Source organism: Geotrypetes seraphini, chromosome 2, assembly GCF_902459505.1.
Source record: "Geotrypetes seraphini chromosome 2, aGeoSer1.1, whole genome shotgun sequence".
In the NCBI taxonomy this organism is placed as follows: Eukaryota; Metazoa; Chordata; class Amphibia; order Gymnophiona; family Dermophiidae; genus Geotrypetes; species Geotrypetes seraphini.
The window spans coordinates 389816429-389829549 of NC_047085.1; the positions used below are offsets into that span (position 1 = coordinate 389816429).

Genomic DNA, 13121 nt, shown 5'->3' on the forward strand with positions numbered 1-13121 from the left:
CAGAACAAATAATAGCATGGTTAGGAAAGCAGTCATAGTGGTTTTGCCCTGAATTATCCCAGTACTTAAAAAAAAAAAAAAAATTGAAACTACAAGCGCATGGTTCATTTACATTCTCAGCAATTTCAGCTGAAATATACTTCTTCAGTCCACACACAAACCTTTCAGAACTGCACCTCAATTCTATCCCATTGCTTGGAATTTATTTAAGAATGAACGTCAAAGATCCACGTAGGTGGCTTCTTCGATTAATAGTTGGTGAGCTCTGTCATGTTTGCACTAACACAGGCTGAAGTTGACTGCCAAAAGTGCTATAAAACCACAGGGCAGTCTAGCACTGTTTTTGGTTCTTCTAGACGCGACGCGTTCAATTATGGCCTTAAAAGCCCTAATGCAAGTGCAAGAATTTGCATTTATACTCAGGAGGGGCAAGTCTGTGCAAGGGGAGCGCCTGGGTTATCTCAGCCAGACAAGTTTTAAATATTCCTTTTCTTATTTGCATACATGTAACACGCACAGATTTCAATAAGGAGGGCAAAAAAGGAAAATCTACTCTTAAAATGTAGAAAGCCAGCTATCTTTGCAAAACTGCTGGAAAAACCAGTTGAAATCCAATGAAGAGCTGAAATGCAATACAGGCCAGCAGAGCTAAGTAAAAACTATGCAGCTTAAATGTTTTGCAATTCTTAAATGCAACCTTCCCATAGCAAATAGATAGCTCAAGTTCCTCCATTCCCAAATAATATATGAGAGACTCCACTGGAAATAATATAAACGTTGTGTCTATATAGGGTATAGAATTCCAATAATTTCTATACTTATCCTCATATAGACAACCATTGTGGTTAGGTGTATTCAGCCCCAAGGAAATTACATGTTTGAAGCTTTTTTTTTTTTTTTCCAGTTGCCGTTATACTTAAGAACATAATTCCAGAAACTGTAAACAGTTCCCGGATACAAAATAAAGCGTCTTCTGGATTTAGTCCACCAAATCTTTACTGTTATTTAAATCTAATTTGCCCAACAATCTCGAGTACTCTAAAAGTGTTGGAAGACATTCCTCCTTCTCATCTTACCCACTTTTAGCTTTCACTCAATGCACTTCAAGGTCACATCCATGGACATTTTAGCATACAAGCAATACAATAAACTTTTGTAACAAAATTCGACTAAAGCGTTGTTGATTCATTTCCAAAAGACTGTATGAATACCAAGGCGATGTTTTTTTCCCCCCAACATGCTTAGGTTACCTCAATGGGTTATGTTTTCTTTGGCACTGCTACTTTGTGAAAGTATATTTTTATTGGCAAATAAATTTTCCACCTTGCCCTTCACAATCCGATTACTGTGCCATTCTGTAAATACACACAAAACTAGTAAATTGCAACATATTTTGAGAGAACTTGTCAGTAATTTCACCTTCAGAGACTGTTTTCAGCATCGAGGAGTCATTGTTAGCTAGAGGTTATGAAGTTCAGCCAACTAGAATTTGGAAATTAAACATGCAACCCCCCCAAAACAACAACACCAAAAAAAACCCAAAACAACCCCAACTCTGGAGAATCTAATATCCATTGGTTTTAAAGTATTTCACACTAGTGTTTCTAAGTAAGCAGAGTAGAACACGTTCTTTGCTCAGAGGTCTCAATGAAGGAGGCTCTGAGTTAGAATCAAGAAATTTAAAAATGTTTAAAATAAAGGCTTTTTTTCTTTGCTCACATGGAACACTGTGGTTTAGTTTGTTTAATTGTTTGCATAAATAACATTCAGTACAAGCTTAGAATTGGAGAATAAATAAATAAATAAATAAATACAATACTTCAAAATGCCCAAGAAGATCTTGCAATGAAACCACAAGTGATATTTGAGGTTACTTTATTAACAAAAAAGGGGGGTGGGTGGGGTGAAGGGTTTGAACTACTGACAAGATTATTTGACCTTTTATCAAACAAGTAGACGAGACTTTGACGTTCATCTAAGTTTGTTGTTGAGTTAAATTCAACGAACAGGTATCTACAGGTTTTTTGGGTTTTGTTTTTGTTTTAAGAAAGATAATTAATGATTATGGAAGTCTGCAATACTCATTTGCAAAGATTCTTTGCCATTTCTGGGAGTAACCCTCCTGTTATCAAGAATTCTAGCATGGGCCCATCCCTATCAAACGCTTGTTTTACAAATATTTATTACTTGAAAGCTAAGGTTAAAAAAAAAAAAAAAAAAAATTCTCAACAAAAATACAAAGACATCCATCTACCACTATTTTCCTAAACGAAATATTTTCTCACCTATACAATGTGGACATTCAGTTCCTTTGTGGTTCAGTCATTGTGTAACCATTGATCAGACTAATAACTAGTGGAGAATGCAATGCGCCTTTTTCTCCTCTAAGGGAATGAAGCAAACATGAGTTGATTTTAGATGACATGCTTTTAGGGTACTACCAAGTGACGATCTGTTGCTTCCCCTTGAGGTGCCTAGAAAGAAAACTGCCCATACGTACAGCTTGTCAACTTCAACATCTGATCACATGACCAGCACCTCCCTGCTAAAGGATGGGGATAGATTTCCACGTCAGCCTACGTCTCCAAATTTCTACTCCACGGATCTGCTTCAAAGAGGCAGCTGCAGCAGAGAAACATGTTCAGCCGTTCGGCTAATGCAGACAGCGCGAGGTAGCCCTCAATGATGGATTTTGACGAGCGTGTTCCTTGTTCCTCTAGTATGTATTTGCCAAGTTGTACTTACTACGTCTCGGGTCCTGATTTCTCCAGCCTTCCTTCTTTTTTGCCCCAGACCCCGTCTTCTCGCCCTATGACATACTCCTACGCCTCTAACCTACCCCAGGTCCAACCTGTGCGAGAGGTTACCTTCAGGGAATATGCCCTTGACACAGCCAGCAAATGGCACCCCAGGAACAATCTCCCCCATTGCTATCCAGGAGAAGAGATCATGCACAGGGACTGTCTGCCTGCCCCCAACACCACCACCATGGGCGAGATGTTCGTCAAGAGCCCCTCGAATGTCTACCACCCCAGTGCCAGCGTTTCCTCCAATTTTTACAGCACCGTGGGGAGAAACGGGGTCCTGCCGCAGGCGTTTGACCAGTTCTTCGAGACAGCTTACGGCCCCCCGGAAAATCAATCCCCGGACTTTTCGGTAGACAAAAATGGCGATAAAGTGCCTGCAGCAGCCGCCGCAACTTCAAGTTCGGAGCCCTGCAAAGAGCCAGAGGAGAAGGAGAGGCGAACAGAAAGCAACAGCAGCAGCCCGGAATCGTCTTCCGGCAACAATGAGGAAAGAGCCAGCAGCTCCAGTACGTATAAAAACAGCGCCTTACTTATTACAGAGCGTTTGCAATCTAGCGCACTGCTGTTAAAATTTTATATGCTGTTTTATAAGCATATGAGGTTTATGGAGGACCTTTAGATTTCCCCCAACAAAACTTTGTTATAAAAGGGAGGATCACGTGTTTAGTGCTGAAATTGGCCGTGAAATACCTCGGGCCAATGAAGGCTTTATAACAATATTTTCCCTTCCTTTAAAAATTTTTTTTTTTTTTAAACCCCGGGATTGGGTTTAAAAAATACATATAACCAACCGTTTCTGACTGCAAATTAATCAAAAAGTCTTCCGGTACAAGCCAATTGTTGCAACAGACATTCAGTTGTAGCTTTCCTTCAAAGATAATGCTTCCATACTAGAGAATTCAAACTAGAAAAGAATTTAATCTACTAAACCATATGTCCATAGAACCCATTTTGTAGCAAAGTGGTCATTTTAATTAGTTTTTTTTTTTAAACCAAAATAATGGGTTAGGTGCCGCACTGCATTTTGATCAACAGCAAACTACAGTAATGGAAGGTTTTCAAAACAGCAAAATCTGACTTCTTGTTGTAGTTCAACAAGGTGCTCTGCAGAACTCAACAATTATTAGAAAATTAATAGTATTAGGAGTTAAAGTACTCCAGAGTGGTATTAACCCACGATTTCTAAAAGTGTCTTCCTCGGGTTCTTAAAACTTTCCATCATTTTCCTCTCCTGTTTAATAACTCAGGGGGGGGGGACCCCCATTTGACTGTAATGATTATGAAATAAATTTGGAAAATACTGCAGATGCTTACAGGATTTGTTTATCCAACATAATGATACGCCTAGGGAAAATATGGAAGAAAATTGGACTCTGAATTAAGTACGAATTTGGTTCCAAAAAGACTGGAAATTGTGCTAATATTAATGAGCAGACGGTTTAAGGATGTTTGATCTGAATGGATAGGTTTTTTTTCTTATTAATTTATGTATTTATTCTGTGTCTAGTTTTTATATCACAAAAAGATGCAACCACCTCAAAAACACTGAATATATTTATCAGATTGTAGCGTGTCAATATTAGTTTCCTTGCCTACTTTCTATTGGATGCCAAATAAGAGCATCACTTAATGATTCCAAGGTTACCCATATTGCTAAAAGCATATTTCCATAGTTCCATCTGAAAACAAGGAGTGGTCTTAGTGCTACTGTTAATATGAATGTCTCAAAGGCAGTTTCATTGAAGGTGCCACCATTTTTTTTTCTCACATTGCTTCTATATTTCTCTTTGCGCTCCACAGGTGGACAACGTACCCGTAAAAAGAGATGTCCCTATACCAAATATCAGATTAGAGAACTAGAAAGAGAATTTTTCTTCAGTGTCTATATTAACAAAGAGAAGCGCCTACAGCTTTCCAGAATGCTTAATTTAACCGATCGCCAAGTGAAAATATGGTTTCAAAACAGAAGAATGAAAGAGAAAAAAATCAACAGGGACCGACTCCAGTATTACTCTTCTAATCCAATGCTTTAAGATGATGCATTGCTGTAAATGAGATTAAAGTTTTGACAAAGATAAACTACAGGGTTACATTTAAGAAAGAGGGGTGTAACTACTAGGGTTAAGGAACGATGATTTAACATAGTAAATAACAAGAAAGACCCATATTTTAGACAGCAGTGGCCTACTCAACATATTTAAGCCAACTGGAATTGATGGCGATGTGAGAGCTATAAGAAAAATAATCTCCTACAATGTCCATCCATAGTTCCTGGGTCTTGGTTTCAGAAAATTGTATTCTGCCTTGGCTTTGTCTTGATAAAATAAGTAGATCAAACCGTACAATGCAGTACTAACTGTCTTCCCTGTTGGCTTCAGTGGTCTGGGGAGAAGTGATCCTACTTTTTAAGGATATGGTTAATCTTGAAAAGCTATGTGCTATGTGTCTGCTGATTTCTGGAGGAATTGCTCCAAGCTTCGTCTATCAGGCCTATCTAAAATAATAAATACAATTCGGACTCTGGCTTTCTCAGTCAACATGAGAAGCCAGCAGATTTTGAAGAGAGAGGAGAGAGAAGGACGGAGGGAGAGAGAGAGCGAGAGAGAGTGTGTGTGTGTGTGTGTGTGCTTGTGCATGTGTATGCGTGTGTGTGTGTGTGTGTGTGTGTGTCTTTGTATGTGTGTGTGTGTATGCTCACATGTCTATATGTGTATACACACATATATCCCTGATAAAGAATCAAACTTGATTGCACAAATATTTACACATTTTCACTATCCCACTATCACTTTGACAATCATAGCACAATCATCGTGGAATAAAATCGTGTTGTACCAGTATTAAATACTCTTAATTTTGAACAAATACAACATTGTCTACATCATAGTAATGTGGAATGGAAAAATAAATTCTTCCTGGCTTCTGACTCACAAGAAATACCTGGGGAGAAGGACAGTAAGCAAATACCCTCAACCCCTAATTGGAGCTTGGATCTGTGCAATGCAGCAGCATCCAGCCCTTAGGAAGCTAACCTGGTGCTTGCTTCATCAAGTAAAGAGAAATGAATTAATCATGTATGCCGAAGCAAAATAATGTAAATACAGTTCTTTTATTTTTATGTTGTCCATAAATGTCATGATCTCTATTTTTGTTTTTGAAACGACCTTGAATATATATTTAAAAAAAAAAAAAAAAAAGAATATATAAATCTGGAGGAACCAAAGCGACTAAAATGGCATTCAAAACTAAAGAGTACACAATATTTGAAATTCTATATTAATTTACAAAGGAGATAGCGAGCAGAACCGATAATGTTACTTGTTGTTAAAATATTTGAATGTATATTTCATAAAAAATTAGTGTTTTACGAAATCTTGTAAATAAAAATCCATAACCTATTTTGTTTGCATATATTTTTACATACATTTTATGAGGTGATGAGTTTGATTTTGCTTATACCAGGAAACAGTGTGACTTAAATTTTCTGAAATATTTCGGTACTAAAGACCTGCTTTAAGGTCACTCTCGCCTCTAAGCGAAAGTAATGTAGTAATACTTCACTAAACCAGGCCCCAAATTGGGGTATTTCTTTACACAGCATCACTGTTTAACTACTTAAAAAGTATAATTTGTAAATGCAGTTGTCTTTTATTCAGACATATTGGGTTGCATGTATAAAGTGAAATAATGCACCGGAAAATAAAAAATACTGGAAATTTCCCATATTTTTGTCTTGTTTTTTAAATGTAACAATTCTAGGTTTATTTTAAAACCTGTCATGAAGTGCACAGTAACAATTCAAAATATAAATTACCATGAAGAATGGTGATTTGCTTTTTTTCCCCCTTACATTGTTTTAGAACTCTACATGTAATCTACCTTTTTCTAAAGTTATAGGGCTTTAAAGAAGTCAATTGAAGATTAAAACTCCAGGTTTCCTTTCTTGATAGAGAGGAATCTGAAAAAGTTATACTGTTCCAACTTCCCTCTTCTCCACTCCCCTTCTTACATCATTTCAAAAAAGTAGAATTTGGATCTGAGCCAAGTATCTCCATTTTTACGTCCATTTTCTTTTCACTATTGTTATGAGCAGCTTGCACGTTTCTTAGACAGATCTGAAGAAAATTGAGAAGAGTAAAAAAGGACGATATGCATTATGAAAGATGCAAGTTGAGTTGCATTAATCTGAATGCCTTTTAAAATATTATGTTTTCACCTAGGGTTAAGTGTGTGTGTTGTTTGTTACTTTCAGGCTTTTTAACCTTACATCAGAATGATAATAAAATGTTGTCTTCCTATAGTTTATTGGCTTTGAACTTCTGCTTTGCTTTATGTATCTTCTATAACCTTGAGGTGAAAAACTAACAGGCTCTGGAATTGATAAGTATTTCAAACAAAGACCTGTTTCATCAGCTCTGAAAAAATAAGCTGAAAATGTTTTTTTTAAATGTATATATTTATTTCCCAGATTGCAAGAGCAAAATGGTAAATTGCTGGAAAGCTAGACAGCAAACCAGACACACTGAAGAATGGCAATTAGCATTATATAGGACACTTCCCTTTCTGGTTAAAACTTAACTGCTATTCCTTGCAAATAGTCGAGACAGTTAAACCTGGAGTTTATCTGGAGAGCCTTTGGTGTCCTGACCTAGTAAATGCACACATCCTTTGCATTGCTAGGGCAATTTAGTCATAAAAAGTGTCCGTGACTTTACTATTTGCCTATTTGGAATACAGTGCTATAAACAGTGAGTTTGCTGCAGTTTCTATGAAGTGAGAATCAGAGCTCATCAGATGTGTGTAGACAGATTCTGCAACATTCTCATATTATCATACCAAGGCAAATTTGAAATAATATTTTAAGGGTATTGCCACAAGATGGCGTCCTTTAGATCAATGTCAAAGCCGAAGTCAGAAAAGGAAACCAGTGAAAAAGTCTTGGCCTTTGTTCCTTTCAGCTCTTAGGAGAGGCACGTTAAAATATTTCACTTGTTATAATAGGATTTAAAAGTATCTCGAGCAGGTTATTTCAGATGAGTTTGCTCAGTAATGCGTGGTCCACTTTGAACAAGCTGGATTCCCGTCGTACTAGCCATTGCTCCAGCAAAAAGTATTCAGGTTAGTATTCATATGGAATATAAGAATGCGTTTGGTTTTACTTTCTAAAACAGTTTTTAAATTGTGAATATCTGTAATTTTGGAACAGAATAGAGGAGCATTGTTATTTTTGGGTAGAAAAAAATGGATGCAAATTTATGGCACTATTCTATTCATGTTCAAAAACATTTTATTTACATATCGCACTATTTAATGCAATTAGAAGAAACCTATTCTTCAAAGAGATTCTATAAAGTTTCAGATAATAAAAATTATGTACAATATATTTTATGTATATGTGAAGGAGTCACCTGTGAACCAATTTTTTACTAATAAACATTTCTTTTGGGGGGGAAAACATACTAAAACACTTGATAGCAAAGTCTGAATTATTGCACTAATTCTGCACATTCTTCTGAAAGATATGATGCAAACATATCTATATTTATATAGATAATTTCAGAACAACGTAATCGAATCCACAAACGTGGGTGTGGATGTGGGTGTAATTCCAAACACATATATACTGTGTGTTTACGCATGCTATAGGCTCAAGCATACTTTTTAACATAATTTATGGATGTGTTAAAATTAGAATCTTATTTGCCCTAAATGCAACCCATATACCCAGAGGAAAAATTCTAGACAATTTACTAATGAAGTGTTTTGTTTTACTTTTTTCTTTTATTAATATTTCTCACCCTATTAACTTAGATCTTCAAAATGATCTAATTTTTCATGGCTTCATGGAGAGCTCACCGTAATATTTGTATTTGATCCATGAATAATGTGGCTCTCCGATCAGATCGTGGTGACTTTATTTTTTATTTGTATTACATACAGCCTTACTTAAACCGTATGATCTCTAGAATGCAACACTGATATGTGTGATATGGCAAACTGAACAAGCAGTTGGAAGCAATGAAACATTAATTCATAATAAAAAGTAAACAGGGACCGAATCCACACATCTAATAAAATTCCATGCTTATATTTGTATTCAAGGCAGTATCTCGTACTTTATTCTATCACAGACAAAATTGTAGGCTTGGTCTACTGAACTAGTTCTTCAATAACCATTGAAGTTCAGGAAATGTGAAGGGAAGAGGGTTATAAGCCTACCCCAGTACCACTTTAGACACTGAATTGAAAACATCAAGGAAACCATATAAGAATGAAAGCGTTAAAGCGCCCTCTGGTTCCAAATTATTTATTAGAAGGTCTAAGTCACAAAAAAAATGCAATTAAATATTCGGTTTTTACTAAGCAGGCTTTTTGTGCTGGTTATTATGCTCTGCATATATGAAAGTCTAAAAGAAGTGTAAATAGTAACTTGCCACTCTCAAAATTGTATATTAAGAGAAACACTTCCCTTGTAGAGGTTATCTTAAAGTGCACTCATGGGGGGGGGGGGTTGTTAAATTAATACATTTTAAGTATAAAATAATCACAAAAGAAATATTAACCTTGCAATTTTCAAGTTTGAACATGGTCCAATGAATCACAAAATAAAAAAGCACTTGAATACTCTTAACTACATAACTGAATGCCCTATATTGTGTGAAGATGAGTTTACCCAAAAAATCTGAATGGAATGTTACTTAAATTTCTACTTTTCTAGTCAATAAGTCCATAAATTGTTTGCCAATATTCAAGGCAGTTTGTTTTATTAAAACAATGAAGGGCAAATATGAAGCAAATTTTGAAAAAAATTGCAAAAAGTGAGGTGATTGGGAAACCAAAACTAAATTGTACCCTAAATTTCTTTTGGAGAAGAGTAAGAAACATATTTCACCAAAGATAAAATTTGTGGGCTAGCCATTTATCACTCTCCTAGGCCTAATAGTCACAGTTCCTAGCTCATTTGATTGAAAGCCTCCTACTTTGGAACAAATCCAAAAGACCAAACCAATTTGGCAACCTTACAAGATCTTGACAATTGATAGTTCAAATATTGAGTGGTGATATAAAAAAAGTGTTCACTATTTTGTAAACACCCACAACCCCGCCCCAAAAAAGATAACCCGTATGACCATAGATATGCACAAATAAACAGATTATTCTATGCTTTAAACGAGTAACCTCTTTAGATGTGAAAAGTGCATTCTCTAATTTTGGGCAACTAGTGAAACAAGCTTAAAAGTGGTCATTTCTTTTGCAACCGGCAACCACAAAACATTATCTGTGTCTCTCTCTATATCTATATCCACATGCATATATATGTGTATGTATATAGATATACAATAGACAGATTATATTTTGTGCCTCTGTGAAAAATTATTAGTACACTGGGTCCTATGAATCCATTAATGTGGTGTGCTATTACTCTTTGGGGCCTTAGTTATAAAGTACTTTCTGCCCATTCTTCGCCTATGGGAAAAAGCATCTTTACTGAGGAAAACTCCCTTTGTCATTTGTTGTTTATGTTTGAAAATGTGCCAGCATCAAGGCCTCAAAATAGTACATCATATTAACTGTGCATATCATATTAGCTTATAATTTGCACAAAAAAGTTAAGTTCTATAAAAAAAAAATGTTCTTCATTTATTTTGTGTAGTCCATTGATAGTCACAAATAGTTTTAAAATACAGATACCCAGTAGATAAAGATCCCAAAGTGGACACTCTTAAAGTGGGGACGTTCATAACGCTTGGTGTGTATATGAAAATTCTTTTTTGAGTAAGACCTTACTAGTGCTTAAAAGGATAAGTTATTTGCTTTTCAAAATGTATTTTTTTCATACAATACGCCATTGGTACGTGCCAACTTGTTCCACTTTTATCCCAAACCGATCATTATCTTTTATAGTTAAGAGTCAAACGCTGCAGTATTAGTTTTACTTCACTGGCTTTGATGATGCGATAGTTTACCATTTGCCTTGGCCTTGTTAGTGATTAAAGAAAGCATGGATAATACACCATTGAGCTATTAAGTTCATGATCTAGACGTGTGTCGTGACCATAAAAAGCTACGTGCTCACGAGCAAAAGCACAACTGAAAAATAGACTCCTATGTTTACGTCCTTAGCTTAAATAGTTTCAGCATTTGTAGGTATATCGCTAATGAACATAGCTATTAATCTTTTACTGTCAAAACACATTTACTGATGCTTTCCTGTATGTTTTTATGAGTATTCTGCAACATTAAAAGACATGTATCAACATATTTGCTCTGTTATGATCGTCGGTAGAGATTTAGATTAATTTTGGAATGCAGTAACGAATATTTCCCTATTTTTCTAAAACTGGGTTTGCTATCCATTTAGACTTAGTTTAACAAATGTAAAATAAACAGGGAAATGTGGACTCTCAGCATAGATCCGAAAGCCTGGGTTTTGCAATGTAGGGAACCCGGAGCTACGACTTATTTTTCATTTTCTTTATGTCTGTATTTTACCATGTTAAAAGCCTGTTTATAATACCCTTCCATTATAGTAACCAATAAACTCGTTCCTTATATGGTTATAATCTTTGCTAACTATGGTAGATGTTGGATCTCCTAGGAGCCAGATAAAGGACTGCTACAAATTCACACATACTGCCAGTGAAACAGAAACAATAATATTGTGGAAGAATGAGAGGCTTTTGTCTTAGAATTTCTTACAGTACCTTTACGCCAGACAAAGGTATTAAAGCAGCCATTTTTCTTTCAGCATGCTTATTTTGGTTTTATGAAAATCTGTAATAATTTGGAGAAGCTTTCAGCTTTCCTAACTGGCAACGAATGAACCTTGGAGCGGGCCCCACGCGTAAGCCTGCCTATAGACACAAACATATGCATCCTGGTAGCTTCTACTGGTCCTACATAACTAGTCGAGGGGGAAATCAACATTCCACTCCAAGGAAATTTCGTCTTGGATAAGCACTGATATATGTAAGCATAGTCTAAATGAAAGATAAATAGACTTTCTTGGAAGCGTACATAGCGTGACAGTATTACTCCTAAGTAGCATTCTCGGGGAATTGTCTGAAAGCCAAGGGTAACCGCGGCATGCAGGAGTGCATAGGGAAAACGCTGTTCCTAATTTTCAAGGCCTGATATGGCGGGGAAAAGCATTCCATCATAGGCCTTACTTCCTATCCTCTTCATTTAAAAACAGTTGGAATGATAGAATGTTTTAATATATAATGGCGGAATAAAAAAAGTGTCGCTTTATTTTATTTTCTTCATTGCTATTATTACAGATCTAGTATAGAAACGATTGGCTCTTTTTTTTTTCACGATATATTGCAATATCTACAGTACTCTTTGCTCCCAAATTCTAGGAAAGGGACCCAATTATTCAGAAACCGGAAAATTCTCTCTCTCTCTCTCTCTCTCTCTCTCTCAGTTCTACAGGCAAAGTTTAATTGCATTACATTATTTCATTTTTCAACATTTTGCTGGTGGAAATCATGAGTATGTAAACAGAAGTGGCATTTGAGATTCTTACACAAAAACGCTAAACAACAGTTTTGTTTTAAGTATAAAGTCACTTAATCCACTTATTATAATGCACTTTTAGTGCCAGTAGTACCTTTTTCCAGATTTTAAATAGAAAAGAAATACTGGAGACCTATATAAGGAATTTATTAATAAATATATTTTCATCCTACAGCATTAATACTTCGCAGGTATAATAGTGATGATTATTACTTCTCGCACTTACCGCTAGCTAGTCTGTTATACTTGATTCAGATTGCAAGCCTAAGCTTTGGTGCTAGGTTAAAAAGAATTAGCATTTAAAAATTCCTCCTGTGACGTGGCCATTGCCAAGTGACTGTAACCAGCCTAGTGAAGTTATAGCTTCAGATAACATCAAAATATGGAAGCATACAAAACCTATTAAAATCTCACAAAAGAAGTGGGATAAGTAACTTTATTGACCACATCTGAAACATGTAGTACAGTAATGAGTGCTGTATTTCTGGAGAAATAATATAGCATAAAACGATCTTAAAATACAAAGCTTATTACTATCTTATATTAATCTCAATCTATGCTGTAGGTACATTTAACTTATTTAGGTAGTTATTATGCGTTTTATCAACATCCGGATATCTATATCTGGATTTAATATGATATCATATTAAATCCAGAATCGAGCTGGGATCAATTCTGTGCGTGCGAAACCAAACTGGGAGGGGTTGGTGGCTAGACCTCGGCTTTCATTGGCTGTCAGCGTCTGCCGTTCTGCGGGGGTATCTCTAATCATATTCAGCATGTTTTGCACAAGAA

At 35.9% G+C, this 13121-nt stretch overlaps 1 protein-coding gene across 1 annotated transcript; it reads left to right on the forward strand.

The window, feature by feature from the left end:
- Positions 1-2559: 2559 nt before the first annotated feature.
- On the forward strand, positions 2560-6468 carry HOXA11 (homeobox A11). Its single transcript, XM_033930774.1, has 2 exons — positions 2560-3313; positions 4608-6468. Exons 1-2 carry the CDS (start codon positions 2683-2685, stop codon positions 4838-4840), a joined length of 864 nt encoding a protein of 287 aa, XP_033786665.1. The 5' UTR covers positions 2560-2682; the 3' UTR covers positions 4841-6468.
- The last annotated feature ends 6653 nt before the right edge of the window (positions 6469-13121 follow it).